Below are 27,553 nucleotides of genomic sequence, written 5' to 3' on the forward strand. Positions count from 1 at the left end.
GTGTGACAGTCACACTGACCCCTGGCTCCCATTGCCTCTACAAGTAAAAAGGCAGAACCACTAAAGTGCCAAGCTTTATTGTTCTTTAGTTCTGTCCCCCTCCTGCTGCCCCAGGAGTAGGGCTGGCTGAGGCTCTGGGCCCAGGTCCTGGGCCTCCCTTGCCCTTCCTAGCACATGCTGGAGCTCAGCGTGGGCCCTATATAAGCCATTGACTTCCTGCACGTGGAAGAGGTAGAATGCACCTGCCCACAGCACCAGCCCTACGCTGGGGGTCCAGAGCAGTATGGCAGCTTCCCTGGCCCCTCCTCCAGCCGCCAGGACACACAGCAGTGCCAGGAGAAGCAGCCCCAGGCCAATCACATAGCTAGCGAAGGCGGCCCACCAGCGAGCCTGAGCCATGCCCAGACCCAGCTCCGTCCAGGCCTCCTTTAGCACACTCATCAACGGCGACCTCTCTGCTGGTCCTACAACAGGGCAGGGCAGTGGGGCAGGAGAGAGTCAAGAGTGGAAGGGCTGCTTCAAGCGGGGCAAGGGCCAAGGAAAGGGTGGGGGTGACTCACTGTGGGTAGAGTTGGGGTTCTGCTGTGGGGGGCTGTGCCTCACAAACAGAGTAGCCATCAGGGCTTCATGATCGGAGAGGGGGGTGCCGCTGTAAGGGTCGTTGCCTGTAGTGGTTTCAAGACTCTTACAGGAGATGTAAAACCCAGAAACTGCCTAGGAAAAGTAAGGGCCAGAGAGAAGCTTATATATGAGGGCCTCTTCCCAGAGAACCAGCTCCTGGCTACCCCACTTTCCAACCATCAGTGGTCCAAGACTAGACTAGTTGAGCAAAGGATCTATACAGGTTGGTGGTAGACAAAGAGACACAGCGGATAAAAGTGTGTTGAGGGGAGGAGCCCAACCTTGTAAAGCATGTAGTCAATGCGGACACCAAAGGGAAACGGCTTTAGCTCCTGCTGGTTGACGTAGCAGTTCTTGGGTACCATGGTGTTGCCTTCTTCAGAGCCCTAAGGGAATCATTGGCTCATGCTAGGATGTGGGGAAGGAGGAGGGAGAGAAGCTGGGGATATAGGTGGGGAAGTAACAGGCAAGTCCTCTCACCTTGAAGTCCCGAGTTTCAAGGTAGGCATCACGAAGCCCTGTCCACTCCTTCAGCAGGCAGCAGCCCAGGTCTTCTGGGTGCATGTTGAGGTCTCCACACAACAGAACCACGTCTGCCTTCTTGGATGTGTGGCTGGGGAAACCAGGTTGGTGAGGCGGGAGTTCTTCCCTCATCAGCTCTTCCCCATAACTGGGGCCTTGTTCACCCCCAGCCCCTGGGTCCCATCCCACTTCCCCTTTCAAACCCAGGCTCACACACTGGATGAACTGGGCCAGTTCCCAAGCTTGGGCCACGCGATGTGCTAGGTAGATGTCCTTCCGTCGATTGTATTCGGCATGGAGCTGAGCAAGACAGATGAGATCACAGCAGATAAGACTGAGGGTCCCAGGGGTATGTCTGAATCAAGCCTGTGTCTGTCACTTGGCATGGTGTTTGGTATAGAATGGATAAGCCTTGCCCATTGCTTCCTTATAAGATCTTGCCCCCACACCTCACCCCCAGGCATTAGAGCTAGAGGAGTACCATCTCTCTGTCCCAGGACTGGGCTGCATGTCCCAGCCCTAGGCACTGCCAGTTTCACTCACATGGGTGACATAGGCGTTGAGCACCATGCCGCTTAGATGGAGCACCAGCAGCCCCACAGCCTTCCCACTGAACCAGTCACCATGATGGATCTGCAGGCAGGAGGAGACAGAAACTCAGGGCACCACCACCATCTTTCTGCCCATCCCCTGCAGCTCTCAGAGAGCTGCCTCCTGTACCTTGTATTACTGGAGGTGGTGAAGGGAGGTGGAAAAGGTCAGAGGTCTGGCTTACCATGTAGGGGTAGCCATTGAGGGTATAGACATGCTGGGTGATCTCCTGGATTGGGTGTTTGGAGAAGACACACAGGCCACTGCCAATTATTCCGCTGAAAGCCAAGCCCTGCTTAATAACCAGAAAAACAGGGAGAGACACCCAGCCCTCTTCCCCTCCCTTCTCTTCCAGCTTTGATCAGCTATTTTTTTCTTTTTCTACTGCTGGGACTAGCCCTAGAACAAAGGCAACAGCCTTTGGAGGAGTATATGGCAGCCAGAAAACAAAGCTGAAATGGGCTGAAGTCATAGGACCTTCTTGGTTCACCCTTCCCCTTCTCACATCCAGAGGGAGAGAAGGCTGGAGGAGACTGGAGGGTGCAGGCAGGATACGGAAGGGCTGGCAGGGCCAAGAGCCTCCTGGGATGAAAACAGGCTTTAGGCCCGTGGGCTTCTCACCTCCGGAAGTGGTGTGCAGCTGGGTAGGTAGGTGACAGCTTCTGTCTCAGGTACTGGAAGTCCTGCTCACTCCACACCTAAGGGAAGCGGTATGTCTGCCTGGCCTTTCCCCAGGGGGAAGGTCTGCCCCCAGGTGCCCTCCTTCCAGCCTGGGTTCCACATGGTGCTGCACAATCTCACCTCCTCCAGCAAAGCCAGGTCGAAGCTCTCCTGGTTCAGAAAGTCGCCCAGGCGCCTCATGCGGTCGGCCCGGTGCTTGCTCAAGTAGGGGATACCCCTAAGGAAGGGAAGAGCGGGACAGGGGAGGTGACCGCTGGGACCACCGGCGCTGGGGCCAGATGTGGACTTTGGAGGTTCGGGTTCCCCTACACCCTGAGATCGTGGTGCGGGATGGCGTGAGGAAGGCTGCATGGGTGCGACCGGAAGGCGGCCCCCAGACCGCACTCCGCGGACGCACTCACCAGCAGTTGAGGTTGAAGATCCGCAGTCGCAGGGAGAAGTTGGGCTTCATGGCTGGGGCACACCAGGGGCGCAAGGCGGCTCTAGCTCCCCAGCGACGGCCGCGGTGGGGACGGGAGCGGCCGGCGGCGCCTTCTCCCCGGGCCGTTCCTTCCACGCAGGCGGCGCGCACAGGTGGGCACCAAGCTCGCGTGGCTCAGGCCGGGCCCGACTCCCGCGTTCCCCCGGCAACCGGCCGGCTGGTCCCAATCAGGCGGGCTGCCAACCCGGAAAGACGATCCGCTGCCGAAATCCGGGTGCCCAGGCTCGGCGAGGGCCGCGCGCGAGGACCCTGGGGGTCCGCAGAGCGCCCCCGGGTGGGCGGCTCCCGGTTCCTTTTCCTCCGTTCGTCCCCGGCCGCCGCCGCCCGCGGGCCAGCGGCCCAGCAACAGGCGCAAAGTTGAGGAAAGGCCCGGCCGCCACGGGCCGCCCTCGGCCCCGCCTCTGGGCCCCGCCTCCTGCGAGCGGCGGAGGCGGGGCCGCGCAGTTGCCGGAGCGACGCGCAGTGTTTGGGGTCACACGGCGTCCCCGCGCGCGGCCATGGCAAGGCCGCGGCTCTGCGGGCCCCAGCACGCCAGGTGCGGTTCGCCGTCGCTGCCCGAGCGGCCGCTGCAGGTGAAGGTGGTGGGGCTCTTCAGCTGCCCCAACTTTCAGATTGCGAAGAGCGCCGCTGAGGTAACCACAGAGAAACCTCCGTCGCGGGCGGCCCTCCGCGCTCCCCGCTCTCGGCCGCGTGGACTGCAGGCGCTGCGTCCCCTCGAGGCGGCAGGGGTCGAGGCCCCACCGGCCGAGGAAGGGGCTGGCGTGTCCTGGCCGGGCGGGCTCCGTCTGGAGGACCGGGAGGAGCGTATAGGGGAGCAAGTGCGGTTCCGGGGGCTGGCGTTCGACTTATGACGAGGTCTGAGCGAAGGAAGGGTTCAGAACCGTGCTGGGAAATAAGGAAATCCCCTCCGAGGCACACACACACACGCACACACACACACACCCGGATTTTGTTCTACGTCAATTTTTTATTTAATTGTAGATTTTAAAATTCATGGAAAAATGATTACTATATAACTAGCTGATTTTTACAACCCCCCGCGCCCCCCCACCCCCCCGCCGAGGGATTTTTGTTAATTCTTCATTCGGGGAGGTTCTTTTCTTTGAATTTTATAGACCCGTCACTGCGTTCCTATCGAACTAGATGCGTCACAAGTGCTTTGGAAAATAATTTGTTTGTCAACACTCAGAACGATATTAAAGGAAAAGCACTTGAGGAAACTGGAAGAATTTGGCCAGATCAGTCATGCTGCAGCACACTTACAACCCGAAATGCAGGAGAAATGTATGAAATGTCGGCATGTAGAATTCAGCCCTTCTTACAGGGTTTGCTCCAGAAATGTTGTCCATGGCAGACTTCTAGCCGAACCTCACTTGACTCCAGGACCATGCCTTAGTTAATGTTTTTCCCCAGCTGGATACTTGACAACAAAATGTTTCCAAATAGAAGACTTCTTGGGCGCGGTGACTCACGCCTCTAATCTCAGCACTTCGGGAGGCAGAGACGGAGTTCTAGACCATCCTGGCCAACATGGTGAAACCCCGTTTCTACTAAAAATACAAAAAATTAGCTGGGCGTGGTGGCGGTCGTCTGTAATACCAGCTGCTTAGGAGGCTGAGGCACAAGAATCGCTTGAACCCGGGAGGCGGAGTTTGCAATGAGCTGAGATCACGCCATTGCACTCCAGCCTGGGCGACAGAGCCAGACCCGTCTCAAAATAAATAATAATAAAAAGAAAACAAATGATCAGAAGTCTGTGAAAATAATACATGAATCATCAAAAGTAGAAATTATGGTCTGTGTTGCTTGGGCAGACGGGATCAGCAACCTTTTATTACCAAAGTTAATGGCCATAAAGCTAATTACAAAGTTAATGTATTTAATGAGTTTCGGGGATTTCTTTTTTTTCTCATTTTTTTTCGCTTTTTTTCTGAAGGCACATATTTTCTGTGCTTCACATTGTAAAGAAAGTGTTGGCAAGTTTTTTTTCTGTAAAGTCCAGATAGTAAATATGTTAGGCATTCTTGGCAATAGAGTCTCAGTCCACCTGTTTAGCTTTGTCCTGTGTTGCAAAAACAGACACAGAGATGGAAATAAATGGCAGTATTCCAGTAAAACCATACTATGGACACCGAATTTGACTTGTGTATAATTTTCACATAACGTGAAATATGATTCTTTTGATTTTTTAAAACTGTTTACAGGCCGAGCACGGTGGCTCATGCCTGTAATTCCAGCGCTTTGGGAGGCTGAGGCAGGAGGATCACGAAATCAGGAGTTCAAGACCAGCCTGGCCAACATGGTGAAACCCCATCTCTACTAAAAGTACAAAAATTATCCAGGCGTGGCGGTGGGTACCTCTAATCCCAGCTACTCGGGAAGCTGAGGCTGGAGAATCACTTGAACCCGGGAGGTAGAGGTTTTGGTGAGCTGAGATCACGCCACTGCGCTCCAGCCTGGGCAAGAAGAGTGAGACTCTGTCTTAAAAAAAAAAAATACTGTTTACAAATCTAAAAATTATTCCTGTCCAACCCCTGTTGTAGAAGACACTAGGTCAAGAAAACAATATCTTTATTATATTAATGTCAATTTCCCTTTCTTAAACTTTTACCTACTGTAGTTGCATTCAAATATGAAAATTCAGCTAGTTTTTTTTTCTTTTTTTGGAAGAGACAGGGGTCTCACTATGTTGCCTAGGCTGGTCTTGAACTCCTGGGCTCAAGCAATCCTCCTCGATATCCCGAAGTGCTGGGATTATAGGCATGGGCCACCACACCCAGCCTCTAGTTCTGTCTTAATAAAGGATATTTGAATATATCCCTAACGTGATAATTTGTGAGTGATCCCAGATGCCTGATTAACTGACAGAGATTTAGATTTGTGTTGAGTGTTCCCAACACAAAGAAATAATAAATGTTTGAGATGATGGATATGCCAATGATAGGTATACATTATATGTATCCAGACATCACTACCCCATAAATATGTACAATTATTATATGTCAATTCAAAAATAAAAACAAAGTGTAAAAACCAAACACACAAAACATTGAGATTTGTAGCGAATAAGAATAAATATTGCATATATTTTAATTTGGATATAGTCCGTTCTACAACAAATACTAAATTATTAAAAAGACATGATGTGTTTTATTTGAAAACTGTTGGATTTATAGTTTACTCCAGATGGTTAGAAATAGCAGTCAGCTGGGCCGGGTGCGGTGGCTCATGCCTGTAATCCCAGCACTTTGGGAGGGTGAAGCAGGCAGATGGCCTGAGGTCAGGAGTTTGAGACCAGCCTGGCCAACATGGTGAAACCTCATCTCTACTAAAAATGCAGAAATTAGCTGGGCGTGGTGGCGGGCGCCTGTAATCTCAGCTACTCAGGAGGCAGAGGTAGGAGAATTGCTTGAACCCAGGAGACAAGAGGTTGCAGTGAGCTGAGGACACGCCACTGCCCTGCATCCTGGGTGACAGAGCAAGACTCCGTCTCAAAATATATGTATTAGTCAACTTGAAGTATTGCCTCAAACTGAGCACAGACACTGGAACTGAGAAACAGGACACGTCACCTGTTGCTTGGGGACAGAAGGAAATGGCCTGATTATCGTTGCCGTCTTCCTGAGTATTGCCAAAGTGGGCCGCACTCACATCCTGGTTGTCTCCCCTTGGAATACTCACTCCTGATGACCTGTGCTAGGCCAGCACCCTCTTTTGGACCACGACAGGGCCTCCAAGCACTGTCCCTAGCAGGGAAGGTGCCACCTGCAGCGGCTATTATTTTTCCCTTTGGTCCATCTACTTCCCAGACCCACTCAGAAAAGAAGCCTGTTATTGCCTCACCTGCCTTCTCTTGCTTTAGAGGGAGACAGATATCAAGAACCAAACCTGGATTGCTGACCAATAAGAATTTTCTCTGATTCCTACAGACAATCTATGTCAAACTAAAACACATTCAGTATCTAAACCTAAACTGATTTCGTACTTCTCTTTTTCCTAAGGGGTATAACCACAATGTTATTATCTTTTTGGTCATCCCCCATTCATCAGTGAAATCAAGCAAGGACTTTTGTTTATGTTATAAGTAAAGTGTCTGTAGATCCGCTGAGGTTTAGCAAGAGTTGTACTTTGGGAAAAACTAGTCCTAAAAGAACATAACATACCACAAAGCTATTGGCATTAGCCCATTTATAGATTCCTTTGTTTATTCAGCTGCTATGTGCCAGAGGTTGTGGCAGGTGGGAATATAGGAAGACTAAGACAAGAGTTTGTTTCTTTTGTTTTTTTGTTTTGTTTTGTTTTGTTTTTGTTTTTTTTGAAATAGAATCCCACTCTGTTGCCCAGGCTGGAGTGCAGTGGCGTGATCTCGGCTCACTGCAACCTGTCTCCCATCTTCAAGTGATTCTCTTGCCTCAGCCTCCCCAGTAGCTGGGATTACAGGTACACACCCACCATGCCTGGCTAATTTTTTTGTATTTTTAGTAGAGACAGGATTTTGCCACATTGGCCAGGCTGGTCTCAATCTCCTGACCTCAGGTGATCTGCCAACCTCAGCCTCCCCAAGTGCTGGGATTACAGGTGTGAGCCACTGCGCCCAGCCTCTAAGACATAGTTCTTGGCTTTGAGGCACTTATACAAATAAGCTCCCAGGACTGGGGAGCAACTTGGAGGTGAGCACAAGGGCCTCTGAGAGCGAGCAAGGAATTTCTCAGTCAGACTGCATGGCCTGGGCGTGTGTTGTATAAAACTTCTGGAAACCCCGTAAAAATTGGGGAACATGATATTGACTTTAAAAGGGAACTAACTCTAAAATAATTATTCTATTTCAAAATCCAGAATCTGAAGAATAATCATCCATCCAAATTTGAAGATCCTATATTAGTTCCTCTTCAAGAATTTGCATGGCAGCAATATCTACAGGAGAAAAAAAGGGTAAAGGATACTTGGGATGTGGGGGATGTAGACAACAAACCAAGTTTTGCCTGAATTATTTATGCATTGTTTTGGAAAAACTGAAAGAGTAATTTTAGTGTAACTAGATTTTATTTCTCTAAATTATGTACTTTTCCTAAATTATATTAATCATTTACCAAGCTGGGTTTTTTGTTTTTGAGATAGGGTCTCACTCTGTTACCCAGGCTGGAGTGCAGTGGGGCGATCTTGGCTCTCTGCAGCCTCAACTTCCTGGATTCAAGCAATCCTCCTGCCTCAGCCCTGCAAGTAGCTGGGATTACAGGCACACACCACCACACCTGGCTAAATTTTGTATTTTTTTAAGAGATGGGGTTTCACCGTGTTGCCCAGGCTAATCTCAAACTCCTGAGCTCAAGTGATCCACCCACCTCGGCCTCCCAAAGTGCTGGGATTACAGGGGTGAGTCATTGTGCTTGGCCACCAAGCTGTTTTTCGTTTTTGTATTTGTTTTTAACTAAATCATTTGGGCTGGGCGCAGTGGCCCACGCCTGTAATCCCAGCACTTTGAGAGGCCAAGGCGGGCAGATCATGAGGTCAGGAGATGAAGACCCCATCCTGGCCAACATGGTGAAACCCTGTCTCTACTAAAAATACAAAAATTAGCTGGGCATGGTGGTGGGTGCCTGTAATCCCAGCTACTCGGGAGGCTGAGGCAGGAGAATTGCTTGAACATAGGAGGCGGAGGTTGCAGTGAGCTGAGATCACGCCATTGCACTCCAGCCTGGGAGACAGAGCAAGACTCGGTCTCAAAAAAAAAAAAAAAAAAAAAAGGAAAAAGAAAGTAAGTTGTAAGTTTTAGGTCCTGTAAAATATGATAACACTGATAAATTTAAACACTCCAGGAAGTATTGACCCACTGGCTCTATCAGTGACTTATAGTTCAGCATAGACAAATCTCCTCTGCCTAGAAGCAGGTTTTGTTAAGGGCATAGGAAGCAAGCAATAGGATATTAAACCTCCAAAGGAGAATGAAGCAAGTTGGCAAGCTGAAATGTAAACTGTTCCCCCAAACTAGTATTTCTCCAAGTGTAGTCTCTAGAGCAGCAGCACTAGCACCTCCTAGGAGGTTGTTAGACAGGCACGTTCTGGCGGGTTACAGTGGCTCACATCTGTAATCCCAACACTTTGGGAGGCTGAGGTGGGAGGATCTTGAGCCCAGGAATTCAGGACCGGCCTAGGCAGTATAGTGAGACCCCATCTCCAAAAAACGAATAAATAAATAAGTGCAAATTCTCAGGCACCATCCTAGAATCAGAGTATTGGGGAAAGGGGAGAGGGAACTCAAATTCTGTGATTCTGAGAATCAGATCAATAAGAATTTCAGATTCAATGATTCTCATTGCCCACAAAAGTTTGAGCATAGCTGTTCCAAGTTATTCATGGCTGGTACTGGGTAATAATAAACCAGATCTCCTCAGAGGGGGCATCCCTCAAGCCCACCGGAGATTTAGAAGGTTTACCATCAGCGTTGTATTGATGAAAACGTTAACACACTGCATTTTGAGGGGCTGAAGACACAGTGCTAAGGAGCTTCCTCACTGCTCCTGATTGTGCCGCAGAAATCCCTGTTGACCCTCATAAGTCATTTCCTAACCTTAAGCCCCACGTCACCCAAAAAACATTTTCACAGTCCTCTGCATTGAACACCACGTCTTACCTGAACCTCCTATCCTTTCCAAGTACGCACACAGTAAAATGTGCTTTAGGACTGAAGACAGAGACTGAATTTTGTTTGCAAGTTAATATAACAAGTATGCCAGGCTCACGATGATTTTTATTACCAGATTACCATTTATCTTTCTATTAATGTGTCAACCTAAAAGGAAGAAGCTGAAACAAAATTAATATAGAGTGTTTATCTGGGCCAAGGTTGAGGACTGCAGCCCAGGACACATTTCCAAGTTGCCTTGGGAAGTGCTCCAGAGAACAAAATAGAGGCTCAAGTGTTTAAAGAAAGAAGAATGAATCAGAAGAGGGGGTGATTACAAAAGCTGTTGGTCAGGAATTGTCATTGATTTTCAGAAATAACATTGGTTAGCAATTGGCTGTATGTTGTTGAACTATAGGGTGGATGGCTTTTTATGGCTGTTTGGTGTCAGCCTAGAGCCCACTTAGTAAGTGGAGGTAATTAGTTAGCTCCAGGGGGAGTGAGAAATGACTGCTATTATATTTTAAATGCCTTTCTGGGCATGATCATTTAAAGGGGCTCACATTCCTCAGATAAATTTTTTTTTTCATTTGTAACATTTTTGTGATTACTTTTTAGATCATTCTTTGCTTTTAATGATGTCAGATTCTTAAAAATGTTCTTAAATTATATCTGAGAGCAAAATTGTAAAGGATGATAAAAATGTTTAAAAATTACTTTTAAAAGATTCAATATTAGAGTTGACAAATTCAGACCTAGAGTTGATCCCAAGCTCTGGCTTATGGGTTTAGCAAGTTTCCCCCACTTCTTACTTTTTTTTTTTTTTTTTTTTTTTTTTTTTGTCCTTTTCCCTTACAGGAACTCAAAAATGAAACCTGGGAATATTCTTCCTCTGTGATGTCTTTTGTTGATGGTCAGTTCCTGGGTGATGCATTGGATCTGCAGAAATGGGCCCGTGAGGTGTGGGATATAGTTGACATTAAACCCTCTGCGCTTTATGATGCACTCACTGAGGATTTTTCCATGAAATTCTTAAGAGACACCAAGGCAAGTTATACTAATTTTTAAAGAAAAGTCATGGAATTTTTGACCCTTTATATTGATTCAGCATTAATCATTGATATCCTAACGAAGGAGATTGTAAAAATGTAGGAGACTAAGTTTAAAGCCTAGTTCCATTTCCATTTGCAAAAGATTATAATATGGTGGTATGTAAAGCAAGTGTGCCTAACAGCACATGGGCTGCACAGGGAAATCATCTCTGTGCAGACATTTCTACTTCCCATTAGAGATTTATGTGCATGAATAATCTATTTTAAAATACAAAGACCACCCCCTCAGAGAAGGTAAAACCTATCATCCATTTATCTTGAGTGTTAAATATTTAAATTAAGACTGTCCAACATCTAGGCAAGAGCTACTGAGCTAAGACAATGGAAAGTTGATTGAAGAAAGGTGACATTTTAAAGCATGAACACAGGCTGGGCACGGTGTCTCACGCCTGTAATCCCAGCACTTTGGGAGGCTAAGGCAGGCGGATCACAAGGTCAAGAGATCAAGACCATCCTGGCCAACATGGTGAACACTGTCTCTACTAAAAATACAAAAATTAGCTGGGCGTGGTGGTGTGTGCTTGTAATCCCAGCTACTTGGGAGGCTGAGGCAGAAGAATCGCTTAAACCTGGGAGGTGGAGGTTGCAGTGAGCCAAGATCGCACCACTGCACTCCAGCCTGGTGCAGAGCAAGACTCCATCTCAAAAAAAAAAAAAAAAAAAAAGCATGAACACATAGTTGGCAAGAGCAAGCCCAGACAGGCTGTGCCAGTGGGGAGGTTTCCAGTGGCAGAGGATAGTCATGAAGTTTGAGGTCCAGGGGTGAGAGATAGCTATCAGGAAGTGATAGCAATAGGGGTGGAGGGACTTTGCAATTCTGCTCAGAAACCTTCTGGTAGCAACAACTGCATTGTGCAGAAGATCATTTCATGCCCATGGTGGCCTGTGCCCACAGTGAGCCAGTGCTAAGATCTGAACTGTGCAAAGGCAAAGGCCTTGTCTCATTCATCCTTGTTGAACCACTGCTCAAACAGACTTGAAACATAATAGGTGCTCAGTGCATGTTTGATTGAATCAGCAGTGCACTTTGAAAATACTAGAAACTCTGGGGTGTGGGGAGGCATTTAATGTTCAAACAGTTAATTCCCAAAGGGTCAGGAGTCCAGCAGTACATGCCCTGGGAATGGCAGGGCGACAGCAAGGAGGCCAGAATTTGTGGGGAATGAAGCTGGGAAGATGAGTTTCAGTCAAGATTCTTGGTGCCAGCATTACCAGACTCCTCTGATTGATTGAAGGTGAAAAGGTGTGTATTGAAAGGATGCTGTTATCTCACAATTGACAGGAAAGCTGGACAACAGCTTTGGAAAACAGGTGGGAACCAACGAGGCCTGGCAGCAGGAAGACATGGCCAGAGTCACACTGCAGGGATGTGCTGCCAGGGAACTGCCATGGCACTGCTGGGTTTTGTTCACACCGCCACCTTCAACGAGATTAACCCTTCGATGCTTCAGTGTCTTTTCATCACTCCCTGGAGACCTAAGCCCAGGCAGGAGCACCTAGCTGGCAAGCCTGGGTCATATTCCTAAACCCTGGTGCTCTCAGCATGGGGAGAGGGAGAATCTGGCCCCTTTAGGGTCTAGTGAAGGTGGTGGGACCCTGTGAAGAGTTCCCCAGATAGGAAGGGTACTCAGATTTTAATTAGGAAAACAAATCCAATAGATCCTAAAGAAAATTTGAGGCTGGATTATGATTTATTGTCCATCTGAACGAAGGAGTTAGATTTTATCCAGAAGGAAACGGAACTTTATGGAAACAGAACTTTCCATAAAGAGTATGATGTAATCCTCTTTGCTTTTCTGGAGAAATGTTTAGGTCTGTGCAGATGCAGGCTGGAGTAGGGGGGAGCTTGGGAGCAGGGGATTGGATAGCAGCATGGGTTAGACATAATGAAAGCCAGAAATAATTCGTGGCAGTGAGGATAAAGGATAGTCATGAAGAATTCAAGAGACAATCCTTAGATTTTTTCGCATAGAGAGTGGACTTTTCTTGCTGAATAAAACCCAGGGATTTGTTTACTTCCAGTTAGAACCATGTGGTAGATAAATATGCTTGCCTGTTTGGCTGCTAGGTGACTGGGACATTACCTTGTGTTGCATTCATTTGAACTCTTTTATTGGCGTTTTCAGAATTATCTATTCTGGACTACCTCATAAAGATAATATCTTGATGCATGGGGAAGTTTAGTGGTGTCTGAATGGACTGTAAGTCCATTTCCTAAGTCAACCACGATTTCCAATATATCCTCTTTATCCTCCTGAGCCTCTGAAGTTTAATATATTATGCCTCCTATTCTTTAGTTACACTGTTCTATTTTATACTTAAAAACTTGTAGTACAGAAGCTGAGAGGCACAAATTAATTCTAATTAGTATGGATGGAACATTTCATTGCTAGATGCCAGATAGCACAATATTATTTCAGTCTTTTCATTAAAAGAAAAGTTAGAGTGACATAAAAATATGATATATTTAATTTCATTTGTTTCCTAAATTCTTAAGAAAGAGGACAGGACAAGTTATGCACCTTGCTCAATAAGGTCGCCTTTTTTTTTTTTTTCGATAGGGTCTCACTCTGTCGCCCAGGCTGGAGTGCAGTGGCACGATCATAGCTCACTGCAGCCTCAACCTCCCTGGGCTCAGGTGATCCTATTGCCTCAGCCTCCCAAGTAGCTGGGACTACAGACACATGCCACCATGCCCAGCTAATTTCTTAATTTTTTTGTAAAGACAGGGTCTCCCCATGTTGCCCAGGCTGATTTCAAACTCCTGGGCTCAAGCGAGCCACCTACCTTGGCCTCCTAAAGTGCTGGGATTACAAGCATGAGCCAAGGTGGCATTTTAATGTAGGAGAATGGTGCCCAAGATTTCAAATGTACTCTATTAAATGTGCTTTGGCCCCTAAATTAATGCTATTGTATTGAAACTAGCATTTTCATTTTGAATGCCTCTTTATAGGGCTAGACAAGGTCTCACAAATGTTTTTCTCTACCAGAAAGGATATCAAGTGAAGACAAGCTGGGGGCGTCTGTGCACGTGAGGGTATTACTGTATGTAACTTGAAAGCCCAGCATCCTTCTCTTCCCTATCTCTGGGGCTACACCTGCTATGGATGTAGGGACCTGATTTTCCCACTCAGAACAGATGTGGCCTGGCTCTGGTTAGCTAATCTGTGCTGTCTCTGAAAATCCAGGATGCACAGTAACCAAATGCATGGTGTTCATGATGGATCCTTCCCAAAAATATTCAGGAAAGAAGAGAAGTAGAGAAGAATCCCTGGGCTGTTTTCTTCCCCACACTAGGTGTGGCTATTTCTACACCTAGTTGTAATGTGGTAGATAACTTGGCCATGTGTTTCACTCCTATGAGATAGGTTAATGTTTTCCAGAACTTTCACTACTGAACGGTAGTAGTGCATGTGTGTAGTTCCAGCTACTTGGGAGGTTGAGGTGGGAGGATCACTTGAGCCCAGGAGGTTGAGGCTGCAATGAGCCGAGATGGTGCCACTGCACCCCACCTGGGGGCAGAGCCAGACCCTGTCTCAAAAATAAATAAATAAATACAATAGTAAAATTTAAAATGTGTAAAGTGGGTTGTAAAAACTCAATAAAGTGAAATAAACTAATACAAGTCATTCACTTAATTTTACTGTAATATTATCCATTGGTAATGTTATTGAAATCTTATCACTAAAAATATTGCATCTGGTATATTTTTGGTCATTTCTAAAAGCTTTCTTATGAGACTTTGACCTGCATTATATGTTTCTCCTTAATCTTCACAGCATGATTTTGTGTTTTTGGACATTTGTATTGATTCTTCTCTAATTGGAAGATTGATTTTTGAGGTAAGACTTTTTTTTTTTTTAAATAAGTTTGTGGGGGTAGGATCTATAACTGTTGGAGTGTTGAATATTTAATCTTTGAAACCTTTTGTCTTTATTTTGTAGCTATACTGTGATGTATGTCCCAAAACATGTAAAAATTTTCAGGTCTTGTGCACAGGAAAAGCAGGGTTTTCGCAACGTGGCATAAGACTACATTACAAAGATTCCATTTTTCATCGAATAGTACGGAATGGCTGGATACAAGGAGGGGGTAAGTTTAAAATGTTAAATACAACTTAATTGCAATATCAAATGAGAAGGTCCAAACTTTCGTTTATCTTTATGAAATGTATGTAGAATTAGATATACTTAAAATTAGACATATTTAAAGAATAATTATGCTTTATATAGCCAAATAATGAAGTAAGATATTTGTATTCTTTAAAGAACACTCTAATTATTAAAATAAGTAAATCTAATTTATGTTGCCAGGAATATTCCAAATTCAAAAATGACAGAGGAGAGTAGGGTGACATTTTATTTTACCAATTTTATTTTCACCAATTTTAAATGCTTACCTAAATACATAGTACCTAGAAGTACAGTGGTTTTAATAAGTATACTAAGAGTGGGAATTTGAAAATATAATAAATGGAAAACAACTTATTTCTCACCAAACATGTTACATTATTACACGTAAAAAGTAATGTCTAAAGGAGTTTGGTTTTTATGTTCGCTTTCTTTTCAGGTCAGTCCTTTGGTTTTACATAGACTAGGTGTCAGATTAAAAGCATGGAATTAAATTTTGGGTGCCTTTTGGGGGATATTCCATAGGGAGCAACCAGGCAGCAATTTACAAATAATTGGCTTAGTGTCAAAGGAGATTTGCTTGAACTTGATGACATATTGAGAAGCTTAAATTGGTGTTGACCATTTTTTGTATGATCTGGAACATCCTGATGCTGATGAGGAGAAAAATATAGATATATTCTGAGCATCCTGCATGTTAAAGCAAGTTATTTTCCCTTTGGTTTCTCCACGAGATCATACCGCAAGTATTGTTATCTAACCTCACTTTCAAGTGTTTTTCCATTTTGTGTCTTTCCACTGAATATGTGGTATCAATCTAACCATGCCAATGAACATAAACATACAAAATGTTTAGCGTCTGCCTAGTTTTGTTTTTTTTTTTTAATCATATTGCTATACCAGTTTAATTAATTTCCCATTGGTGAACATTTAGGTGGTTTTCCATTTTTGGTTAGTATAAAACATTTCTCAAGGGGGCCTGTTAATATTAGGGGCTCCTGACACTGAGTTCGGTGTTGACTCTCAAGTGCTAGGCTTTCAGATGCTATGTTCTTTTTTTTTTTTTTTTTTTTTTTTGAGACAGAGTCTCACTCTGTCGCCCAAGCTGTAGTGCAGTGGCACGATCTCGGCTCACTTCAAGCTCCACCTCCTGGGTTCAAGCAGTTCTCCCTGCCTCAGCCCCCCGAGTAGCCGGATTACAGGGGCCCACCCCAGCACTCGGCTAATTTTTATATTTTTTTAGTAGAGACAGGTTTTGCCATGTTGGTCAGGCTGGTCTTGAACTCCTGACCTCAGGTGATCCGCCTGCCTCAGCCTCCCAAAGTGCTGAGATTACAGGCGTGAGTCACCACACCCAGCCTCAGATGCTGCATTCTTTTGTTTCGTTTTATTTTTGTTTTTGCTTAGCTCCCGCCACCCTTGCAAGATCTGGGAAAAGTAGGTCGTATTATTTGTTTGTGTTTTTATTTATTTAAAGTAAAATTTCCAAATAGTAAAGTGCCCAGGTCTTGGGTCATGTTTTCAAACAGTGAGGCAGCAATGTTAAGGACGGCTTGGGAAAAAGTGGGATGGCTAGATTCAAAGCCAAGCTCTGATTCATGTAAGTTATACCATCTTGGACAAGCCACTGAACCTCTCTGAATCAGTTGGTTAATCATAAAATGGGGATAATGATAAGAATATCACAGGATGTGGTGAGGATTCAATGACCTGGTGTGTTGAAAGTGCCAAGCTCTGGAAACATCCTCTCTTCCTACGGATATCCAGTTTCCACGATCCAGACCCCAAGAGAGGGTTCTTGAATCTCTCACAAGAAAGAATTCAGGGCAAGTTTGTTGAGTAAAGTGTAAGTAAGTTTATTAGGAAAGTAAAGGAACAGAAGAATGGCCACTCCGAAGGCACAGCAGCCCCCAAGGTCTGCTGGTTGCCCATTTTTGTGGCTATTTCTTGATTATATGCTAAAGGTGGATTACTCATGCTTCCCTTTTTGAGACCATATAGGGTAACTTTCTGACGTTGCCATGGCATTTTTAAACTGTCATGGCACTAATGGGAGTATAGCAGTGAGGACGACCAGAGGTCACTCTCATCGCCATCTTGGTTTTGGTGGGTTTTAGCTGGCTTCTTTACTGCACCCTGTTTTATCAGCAAGGTCTTTATGACCTGTATCTTGTGCCGACCTCCTATCTAATCCTGTGACTCAGAATGCAGTAACCATCTGGGAATGCAGCCCAGTAGGTCTCAGCCTCATTTTACCCAGCTCCTATTCAAGATGAAGTTGCTCTGGTTCACATGCCTTTGATACCACGGGACTATGTAGAATGTTGGAGGGCAGGAGCTAAATGTGGTTTTGTGCTGTGCCTTAGGATGCCTCCAGGCACTGTTGCTTGCCCTTTGGGACTAAGAGGCTCTACCCAGTGGACACTGCCTGCCCCTTCTCCCCACAACTTATCTTCTGACGTCTTATACACTCACTCTGTTGCACACACGGGCTCTGGCTGCCTCCTAAGCACATCAAGCATACATGGGCCCTGAGGCTTCATTTATTTTGCCTGGGGCACACACCACCCAACCTGTTCCTGCAGGTATCCCTTGTTTCTGATTATTGCCCAGAGTTTATCTCAGCAAGGCCTTACTGGCCCACCCTATATGAAACTGCCATCTTTCTCTCCACACACTCTGCTCACTCCTCCTTCCACCCTCCTACTCCTTACCTTGCTTTATCTTTCTTCCTAGCACTTTTCATCATTAGACATACTACCATATGTTTCTTAGTTCATTTGTTTATTGTCTGTTCCTCTAAATTCCATGGGGGCAGAAATTTTTATCTATTTTATTCACTGTGGTATCCCAGGTACTAGAACAGTGTTTGAGATATAGTAGGTGCTTAATAAATACTTGCAGAAAGAAAAGAAGGAAGAAAGACAGAGAAAGAAGGAAAATAGATGGTTAAATGGAAAACATACATTCTCTGCATTTTGAAAGTCCAAAGTTAAGATAGCAAGTCGTTCTACCACTTTGGTTGGATTCTCCCTTGGGCTCCCTTGAGGCCTACTTCCTTCAGAAGGATTTTAAAAAGTCGGCCTGGCGTGGTGGCTCGTGTCTGTAATTTGGGAGCACTTTGGGAGGCCGAGGCGGGCGGATCACGAGGTCAGGAGATCGAGACCATCCTGGCTAACATGGTGAAACCCTGTCTCTACTAAAAATACAAAAAATCAGCCGGGTGTGGTGGCGGGCGCCTGTAGTCCCAGCTACTCAGGAGGCTGAGGCAGGAGAATGGCGTGAACCTGGGAGGCGGAGCTTTCAGTGAGCCGAGATTGCACCACTGTACTCCAGCCTGGGTGACAGAGCGAGACTCCGTCTCAAAAAAAAAAAAAAAAAAAAAAAAAATCGACACCAAGTCTTTGTTAATCAAAGAAAATGAAACAAACTATTTTACACAAAAATGATCATGTTTTACATAAGACTAAAAGATATATATATATATATGATGGGCGAGGATATCCAGAACCCACCAAATAATTCCAGTAAGAAAATTCAAACACTTAACAAAGATTCATTTTTCAATAGCCCATTAGTCACAGGACAATTACCCAACTATTAGCAATTAAACCTACCTATATATTAGAAATACATTTCATTTCACCCATACATCCAACACACTTTAAAATGGATAGAGGAAAATTTTATTAACTGGCTTTAGAAAAAAAAAAAAGTACATATTGAACTCATATATTATATTATTATTATTATGCTGTGACAGAGTCTCGCTTCGTCATCCAGGCTGGATTACATGGCACCATCTCAGCTCACTGCAACCTCCACCTCTGGGGTTCAAGTGATCCTCCTGCCTCAGCCTCCCAAGTAGCTGGGATACAGGCACGCTCCACCATGCCCAGCTAACTTTTTGTATTTTTAGTAGAGATGGGGTTTCACCATTTTGGCCAGACTGGTCTTGAACTCCCAACCTCAAGTGATCTGCCCACCTCGGCCTCCCAAAGTGCTGGGATTACAGGCATGAGCCACCGTGCCCAGCTGAACTCATCTATTATTGCTTAAAGAGAACATACCGAATTCTTACCTCAGTTTTCCCTTGTAAAAAAAAGTGGAAATCCATAGTCCAGAGACTCTCTTTAAGAATGAGCATTGCTATGGTGTGAGTTGGCTGAAGGTAAAGAGATATGAATGAAAGTAGTAAAAACAAATAAAAACAAAAAAATGAACTGCTTTGATAAGCACAATATGTTTATAACTCATAAAACATTTCATTCATGTTGTGAATTTTCTGGAGCATTACAAAATAATTAATATGCTTCAGGCTTTCCATTTGACTTACATTTATAGGATTTCTTTCCAGTAGGAGTTTTCACACGACTTTTAAATTAATTGTCTAAATTAACTTTTCTGTGTTTTTCTAACTACTAGGGTTCTAATCAAGTATGCATTTTTGTATTTATAAGGTCCACCTCCAGTGGGTATTATTATGTGACTTTGAATGGATTCGAGAGAAATGAAGGCATTCCCACATTCTTTTTTTTGAGACAGGGTCTTGTTCTGTTGCTCAGGCTGAGTGCAGTGGCACAATCACAGCTCACTGCAGCCTCAACCTCACGGACTCAAGTGATCTTCCCACCTCAGCCTCCCAAGTAGCTGGAATTACAGGCACACATTACCATGCCTGGCAAATTAAAAAAAAAAAAATTTGTAAAGACAGGGTCTCTCTATGTTGCCCAGGCTGGTCCTGAACTCCTGGACTCAAAGACTCAATCCTCTTGTCTCAGCCCCACCAAAGTGTTGGGTCTTAGCCTGTCACCCAGGCTGGAATGCAATGGCATGATCATAGGTCTCACTGCAGCTTTGAACTCCTCCCACTTCAGCCTCTCGAGTAGCAGGGATTACCGGCACATGCCGCCATGACCAGCTAATTTTTAAAAATTTTTGTAGGCCGAGCACGGTGGCTCACGCTTGTAATCCCAGCACTTTGGGAGGCCAAGGCAGGTGGATCATGAGGTCAGGAGTTTGAGACCAGCCTGGCCAATATGGTGAAACCCCGTCTCTACTAAAAATACAAAAATTAGCTGGTTGTGGTGGCATGTGCCTGTAGTCCCAGCTGCTCAGGAGGCTGAGGCAGGAGAATCGGTTGAACCCGAGTGGCAGAGGTTGCAGTGAGCCGAGATGGTGCCATTGCACTCCAGCCTGGGCAACAGATCAAGACTCTGTCTCAAAAAGAAAAATTTTTGTAGAGACAGTCTCACTATATTGCCCAGGCTGGTCTTGAACTCCTGGCCTCAAGCAACCCTCCCACCTCGGCCTCCCAAAGTGCTGGGATTACAGGCATGAGCCACCGTACCTGGCCACATTCTGTACATTCAGAGCTCTTCTCCAGAATGAGTTGTTTTATATTATCAAATAGAACTAGAACACCAAAGGCCCTTACCACATTTCCTCTATTCCTAAGACATTTCTTCAGTGTGAGTTCAGAAGGTTCTTTTGAGATAAATTTAATGCATTTTATTACCATCATCATCATATTGAGCAGAACGATGAAGATGATGATAATGAGAGGGGGCATTCTAGAAGCATGTGATGCTGCATGGGCATGACACTCTGCCAGGCACTGCCCGAGTGCTCTACCTGTGTTACTTCATTTCATCCTCAGAGCTACCTGTGAGGCAGTTACCATTATTCCTGTTTATACAGATAAGCAAACAGGCTTGGAAAAAGTAACTGACATCAACATTTTCATCAAAATCATCTGACTTTAAAATTTGCTTAAACCAGTATTCGGCACTCTGAATTTGTTGTCAGAAGTATAGCAATAATATCAGATATACAGGGCTGAATTCAAGAGGGTGGACTGTGGCCACAAAAAAAGAATAGTAAATACGGATTGAAATGGCGTCAATATAAAATATTCACCTAGGAGATCTGAAGCAGAGGACAAGAGTAATGTTGGTGAGTGTGGGAGGGAGGGGGTAAGGGAATGTGACCAATGGGTAGGTAAGTTGGCAGGGGAGAAGACCACCCGGGCGGAGTTCCCTAAGAGAACCAACCCCTAGGATCTGAAGGAATTGATGGGGGGTCCCTCAGCTTCCCCATTTCCAGATTTAGCCTTCAGCCATGACAACTTCCTTTCAAGAGTTGCCTGGGGCTGTGTAGTGAACTGTGACTGAGTGTTAGGTGAGTCGGGTTGGAGACTTAAGGCTTATCAATTAACTTCTGAGCTAGCTTTCGAAATAGTGTAATTTAAATGCTACATGGCCTTTCTGGGATAAATTCTCTTTACATACTTGATGTTGCATCAGTTTTCTTTGAAAAATAGCACACACACTTTTATTATAGGTAAATTGCTCATACTGACTTTAAAAAGCTTAGTCCTTCAATAAACATTTATTGAGCACTGTATTAAAGGAGGGAGCGGAGTAGAGCTGAAGTTCGTAGAGAGATACTGATGGGGAGGATGGGGGAGAGAGGACAGACCTCAGAGCCCATTCTTTTCACTAGAGTTAGCTTTGCTCCTCTTTTAACTGTGGATAGATAAAAAATAACTTGTTCATGGAGTCTTTTTATAGTGGGAGCATTGCCTAAACCAAAATATGCATAGCGTGTGAACACCTGAAAAAAACCCTTGTTACATTACAGGAAACTTTATTTCCAATACACTAGGTAAATAAATGAGTTATCACTATAGGATATGAAATTTTGAACATGAATTCTGTTTGCAGCACGTATTTTTTATTCATATTCTTTTTTTTTCTTTTCTTTTTTTTGAGATGGAGTCTCGCTCTGTCACCCAAGCTGGAGTGCAGTGGCGCGATCTTGGCTCACTGCAAGCTCCACGTCCTGGGTTTAAGCGATTTTCCTGCCTCAGCCTCCCGAGTAGCTGGGATTACAGGCACCAGCCACCACACCCAGATAATTTTTGTATTTTTGGTAGAGACAGGTTTCACCACGTTGGCCAGGCTGGTTTCAAACTCCTGGCCTCAAGTGATTTGCCTGCTTTGGCCTCCCAAAGTGCTGGGATTACAGGTGTGAGTCACCGCACCCGGCTCTATTATTTATACATATTCTAAAAATAACTTACTTTTCCTGTTTTAGCCTCTTAGTTTAATCTTAATTTCAGAAAAGCACGATGGACTGTGGAATAATTTATGAAGTAAGCAGAATTTATGTGAACATACTTTTGAAAAATTGTGGCCACAATTATAATTTAATGCTTCATCCTTTCAAAAGTTTGCATTATGAATGTAAAAGTGCTTACAAAATACAAGTGAAATTATTATAGTAATTTTTCATAGTATGGATATTGAACAATTAGGTAACTTTATTTGTTGGTATAAGTGGAATCATATTGTATTCTTTTTTTTTTTTTTTTTTTGTGATGGAGTTTCACTCTTGTTGCTCAGGCTGGAGTGCAACGGCGCAATTTTGGCTCACTGCAACCTCCACCTCCTGAGTTCAAGCAATTCCCCTGCATCAGCCTCCCTAGTAGCTGGGATTACAGGCACATGCCACCATGCCCAGTTAATTTTTGTATTTTTAGTAGAGATGGGGTTTCACTGTGTTGGCCAGGCTGGTTTTGAACTCCTGGCCTCAGGTTATCTGCCTACCTCGGCTTCCCAAAGTGCTGGGATTATAGGCGTGAGCTACCATACCTGGCTGATTCCTTTTTTTTTTTTCTTTTATGGAGATGGAGTCTCATTATGTTGCTCAGGCTGGTCTCAAACTTCTGGGCTCCAGTGATCATCCCACCTCAGCCTTGGAATCATCATTTAAAGCAACATTTTTTCCCTGTCATTACTGCATCCTAAATCTTTTCATCTCAAAATTCTAATGTTTATTTATTGCTATTTCTCAGATATAGTGTATGGAAAAGGAGATAATGGAGAGTCAATTTATGGACCAACATTTGAAGGTATGTATCTTTACATTTTGTTAGTTATATATTAGTTGATTATTCAAACTTAACAGGACTGGACCGTTAACAGGACTAGACCGTTTCACAATTCCAGATAAGATATCACTGGGGGCAATACTTAACAGTAAAAGCAAGAGTTAAAAATGAGCAGATTAGGGGGAAGCACCCTAAGGCCCGACCACAGCAGCTTCATATGCACATATTTTTTTCACTTACCTATTGATATTATTTCTTTAGGATAAATCCCAGAATTAGGATTGTAGAGTCAAAGGGAATTTATATTTTTAGGACTTGTAATTTTCCGTGCTGATACTTAGAACTGGTACCTTGATAATCATTCTACTTAGATTGCTGTCAGGTAACCAGGTATGGTGACTCACGCCTATAATCCCAGCACTTTGGGAGGCTGAGGTGGGCAGATCATTTGAGGTCAGGAGTTTGAGATCAGCCTGGCTAATATGGTGAAACTCTGCCTCTACTAAAAATACAAAAATTAGCCAGATGTGATGGCGCACACCTCCCAGCTCCTCAGGAGGCTGAGGCAGGAGAATCACTTGAACCTGGAACACAGAGGTTGCAGTGAGCTGAGATGGTGCCACTGCACTCCAGTCTGGGCGACAGAGTGAGACTCAGTCTCAAAAAAAAAGAAAAAGAAAAAGAAAAAGAAAAGATTGCTGTCGGTAGAAAAATCCTGTATAACATTTACAACAAAAGTAGGTGACAAGGAATATACCTAAATTCCAAAATACAAACAGGTAAAGACAAACAACAAACCAACAATGTGGAAGAGGGCAGGGCTTCCCAAGAATAGGGTACTTAGGATCCCCTAAGTAGCCAATAGTGCGTGAGTACGAGGGTCCCCCAGGAAGGTTGGAAGAGGCAGGAGCCGTCTAACCCCTGTATACTCTCAAAACTGATCTGACAAGGCTCTCTTCCAGGACAGTCTCCCATGCAGGTGGAACTGCTGGGAATGGCATCAAAATCATCCAGGATACAGGGACCATCATGACAAAGAGGGAATAGGAACAGAGCCAGAAATGTAAGGAAGAAAGCCACATACTTCAACATGCAAGATTTTCAACATGCAAGAGGGAGCTTTTTGAAACTAGAAAATCTACTTTCTTTCTAAAGACACATCCTCTGACATTTAGGAAAACTAATGTCACCCTATATAACAAAGAGAGGTTCTCTGAAAGAAAATGATGTTTCTTCAGGAATAGGGCATTGCAGTAGGCATACGTGTGCCGTAGGAAATGATGTGCATATTCAGGAAGGTAAAGGGAGAGAAAGGGTTTTAAAGGAAAATTGGGGAAGATTTCATTATTGTTTTGAAATGATTATCCTTGGCTACAGCGATCAGTAACAAGGGTCCAAGGTTGGACTGGACAAGTATCCCTGCAGAAGTATTAATATTTCCTGCATAAGGTTGCAATGGCCTTTATGCAAGGTTGTGGCTTTTGTAGTTCTTTGTGATTGTTTTGTTATCAGGCATACAAGTGTGAGAGTTCTCTGTTCATAGCTTTCCTTGGCTCTATTTGTCAGCGTTTTTTAAACACATGAGTACATTTTGATTCTGACCACTATTACACTAATTTTATATTAAAATGAACAATGGAAGTTTCAAGGTGATTATAAGAATAAAGAGAATAAGGAGCAGAGTAACATCAGCACTGATAATGAATGTACCCTAGAAAGACATGCTCATAGGATACAGTTGACCCTTGAGCAACATGGATTTGAACTGTATGAGTCCACTTAAAGAAACTTACAGTTTCTTTTAAAAAAAAAAAAAATAGAGACAGGGTCTCACTATGTTCCCCAAGCTGGACTTGAACTCCTGGGCTCAAGCAGTCTTCCCACCTTAGCCTCCTGAGTAGGTGGGACTGCTGCCTAATTGGACTACCACCTAGCTTGGCTTGTTTTCAGTAAATATATGAGAACATTTTTTGGAGAAGCTGCCACTGCAGCTATACCATCAGGTGTGAAAACCTTGCACTTATTTGTGAAATACTTTTACCAATTTTTTTTTTGAGAGACAGTGTCTCACTTTGTCGTCCAGGCTAAAGTGCAATGGAGTGATCATAGCTCATGGTAACCTTAAACTCCTGGCCTCAAGGGATCTTCCTGCCTCAACCTCCCACGTAACTAGGGCTACAGGTGCATGCCACCATGCTGGCTCATTAAAAAAAATAAAAATTTATAGAGATGGGGTCTTGCTCTGTTGTCCAAGCTGGTCTCCAACTCCTGGGCTCAAGTGGTCCTCCTGAGTTGGCCTCCTGAGTCATTGGGATTACAAGTGTGAGCCACCATGCCTAGCCTGCAAAATACCTTTTTTGTCTTGTATTGAAAATGCAACTTTTATGTGGGCACAGGATGGCTATAAGAAAGGCAGAACTATAGACTCTAATATGATTTGAGAAAAAGCAAAATTATTATATGACAACTTAAAAGGAAGGTAAAAGACCTAAAACTGGAGAATTTAATTCCAGCAAAAGATGGTTTGATAATTGTAGAAAAAAGTTTGGCTTTAAAAATGTCCAGATAACAGGAGAAAGAGCATCTTCTGACCAAGAGGCAGAAGATGAATTCCAAGATGTCATTAACAAAATGAGAGGAAAAAGGATATCTACCTGAACAAGTTTTATGGCAGACAAAAGTGACCTATTCTGGAAAAAAAAAAAAAAAGCCACCAAAAGGCCAGGCATGGTGGCTCACACCTGAAATCCCAGCATTTTGGGAGGCTGAGGCGGGTAGATCACCTGGAAGTCAGGAGTTCAAGACCGGCCTGGCCAACATGGTGAAACCCTGTCTCTACTGAAAATATAAAACGTAGCCGAGTGTGATGGCAGGTGCCTGTAATCCCAGCTACTTGGAAGGCTGAGGCGGGAGAATCGCTTGAACTTGGAAGGCAAAGTTGCGGTGAGCTGAGATCACGCCACTACGCTTCAGCCTAGGAGAGAGAGTAAGACTCTTGTCTCAAAAAAAAAAAAAAAAAAAAAAGGCCACAAAAGACATTTTTTTTTTTTTTTTTTTTTTTTTGAGACGGAGTCTCGCTCTGTCGCCCAGGCTGGAGTGCAGTGGCCGGATCTCAGCTCACTGCAAGCTCTGCCTCCCGGGTTCACGCCATTCTCCTGCCTCAGCCTCCCGAGTAGCTGGGACTATAGGCGCCCACCACTGCGCCCGGCTAGTTTGGTTTTTTTTTTGTATTTTTTAGTAGAGACGGGGTTTCACCATGTTAGGCAGGATGGTCTCGATCTCCTGACCTCGTGATCCGCCTGTCTCGGCCTCCCAAAGTGCTGGGATTACAGGCTTGAGCCACCGCGCCTGGCAAAAGACATTTTATTAGTAAGAGAAGTAAGCACTAGCATTTAAGCAGGAAAGAATAGGCTAACTGTGCTGTTTTGTGCCAATGCAGTTGGGTTTATGATCCAGACTGCCCCTAACCATAAAGCTGCTAACCTAAACACCCACTGCCAGCCTTTTGGTTGTACAAAAAGGGCTGGACAATGAGAACCCATTTTCTAGATTGGTTCCGTCAGTACTTTCTCCCTGAAGTTAGGAAGTACCTTGCCAGTAAGGGACTACCTTTTAAAAAGTTCTTTTGATATTGAACAATGATGCCCCTGGCCACCAGAACACCATGAGTTCAACACTGAAGGCATCAAAGTGGTTTACTCGCCCCCAAACATAACGTGTCTAATTCAGCCTCTAGTTTGGGGGTCATAAGGACCTTTAAGGCTGATTACACATGATACTGTATGGAAAGGATTGTCAACATTATGGAAGAGAACCCCAATAGAGAGAACATCATGAAAGTCTGGAAGGATTATACCATTCAAGATGCCATTGTTGTTATAGAAAAAGTCATGAAAGCCATCAAGCTCAAAACAAGTTTCTGCTGGAGAAAATTGTGCCCAGATGTGCTTGTCTTCGTGGAATTTATGACAGAGCCCATAAAGGAAATCATGGAAGAGATTTGAGGGTATGGCAAAAAAGATGAGGGGTGAACATTGTCAAGATACGGATCTTGGAGAAATTCAAGGCCTAATATATACCACAGCAGAGGCATTAAAAGATGACTTGATGGAGATGAGTGCCTCCGAACCAGTGCCAGATCATGAGGAAGAAAACAGAAGAAGCAGTGTCAGGAAACAAATTGACACTAGACAATCTGGCGGAAGGGTTCCAGTTACTCAAGACTACTTTTGACTTCTTTTACAACATAGACCCTTTTATGATAGGAGCAATGAAACTAAAGCAAAGAGTGGAAGAAGGATTGATACTGTATGGAAACATTACTAGAGAAATGAAAAAGCAAAAAGTCAAACAGAAATTATAATGTATTTCCGTAAAGTTACACTGGTGTGCCTGCCTTTCCTGCCTCCCCTTCCACCTCATCCACCTTTGCCTCTGCCACCCCTGAGACAGCAAGACCAACTCCTTCTCTTCCTCCTCCTCAGCCTACTCAGTGTGACAAGGATGAAGACCATTATGATGATCCACTTCCACTTAATGAATAGTAAATATATTTTCTCTTCCTTATGATTTTCTTTATAACATCTTATTTTCTTTAGCTTATTTTATTGTAAGGACACAGTATACAATACATATAGCACACCAAATATATGTAATCGACTGTTTATGTTACTGATAAGGCATCTAGTTCATTGCAGACTATTAGTAGTTAAGTTACCGGGGAGTCAAAAGTTGTATGTGGATTTTTGACTGCTCCGAGGGGTTGGTGTCCCTAACCCCCACATTGTTTAAGGGTCAACTGTAGATCAAAACTGTAACAGTCTATATCAAAATAAGCTAAAAGAAGCCTGGGCAACATGGCAAACCCCATCTCTACAAAAAATACAAAAATTAGCTGGG

The 27,553-nt window shown here is 44.3% G+C and overlaps 2 protein-coding genes across 5 annotated transcripts in view; one reads left to right on the forward strand and one right to left on the reverse strand.

Annotated features, from left to right (window-relative positions):
• Positions 1 to 58: 58 nt before the first annotated feature.
• SMPD2 (sphingomyelin phosphodiesterase 2) lies at positions 59 to 3,333 on the reverse strand. Its single transcript, XM_010371615.2, has 10 exons — positions 2,817 to 3,333; positions 2,536 to 2,632; positions 2,356 to 2,432; positions 1,919 to 2,012; positions 1,687 to 1,776; positions 1,361 to 1,443; positions 1,102 to 1,234; positions 903 to 1,007; positions 561 to 714; positions 59 to 464 (listed from the first exon to the last, which is right to left on the reverse strand). The coding sequence occupies exons 1-10, from the start codon at positions 2,864 to 2,866 to the stop codon at positions 76 to 78; spliced, it is 1,272 nt and encodes a 423-aa protein (XP_010369917.1). The 5' UTR covers positions 2,867 to 3,333; the 3' UTR covers positions 59 to 75.
• PPIL6 (peptidylprolyl isomerase like 6) overlaps positions 2,643 to 27,553 on the forward strand; it is a 54,142-nt gene continuing 29,231 nt past the window's right edge. The window contains exons 1-7 of one of the 4 annotated variants that reach the window (XM_030928367.1): positions 3,346 to 3,528; positions 7,733 to 7,828; positions 10,377 to 10,565; positions 14,410 to 14,472; positions 14,575 to 14,722; positions 22,619 to 22,675; positions 26,537 to 27,129. In XM_030928367.1, the coding sequence (XP_030784227.1) occupies positions 3,394 to 3,528; positions 7,733 to 7,828; positions 10,377 to 10,565; positions 14,410 to 14,472; positions 14,575 to 14,722; positions 22,619 to 22,675; positions 26,537 to 26,658 (810 nt within the window). In that variant the 5' untranslated portion in view covers positions 3,346 to 3,393 and the 3' untranslated portion in view covers positions 26,659 to 27,129. Of the gene's footprint in view, positions 3,529 to 7,732; positions 7,829 to 10,376; positions 10,566 to 14,409; positions 14,473 to 14,574; positions 14,723 to 22,618; positions 22,676 to 26,536; positions 27,130 to 27,553 lie in introns of those variants that run through there. The other 3 variants (XM_030928364.1, XM_030928365.1, XM_030928366.1) reach the window with 3 other exon arrangements.

This window comes from Rhinopithecus roxellana, chromosome 4 (genome assembly GCF_007565055.1).
Source record: "Rhinopithecus roxellana isolate Shanxi Qingling chromosome 4, ASM756505v1, whole genome shotgun sequence".
Classification (NCBI taxonomy): Eukaryota; Metazoa; Chordata; class Mammalia; order Primates; family Cercopithecidae; genus Rhinopithecus; species Rhinopithecus roxellana.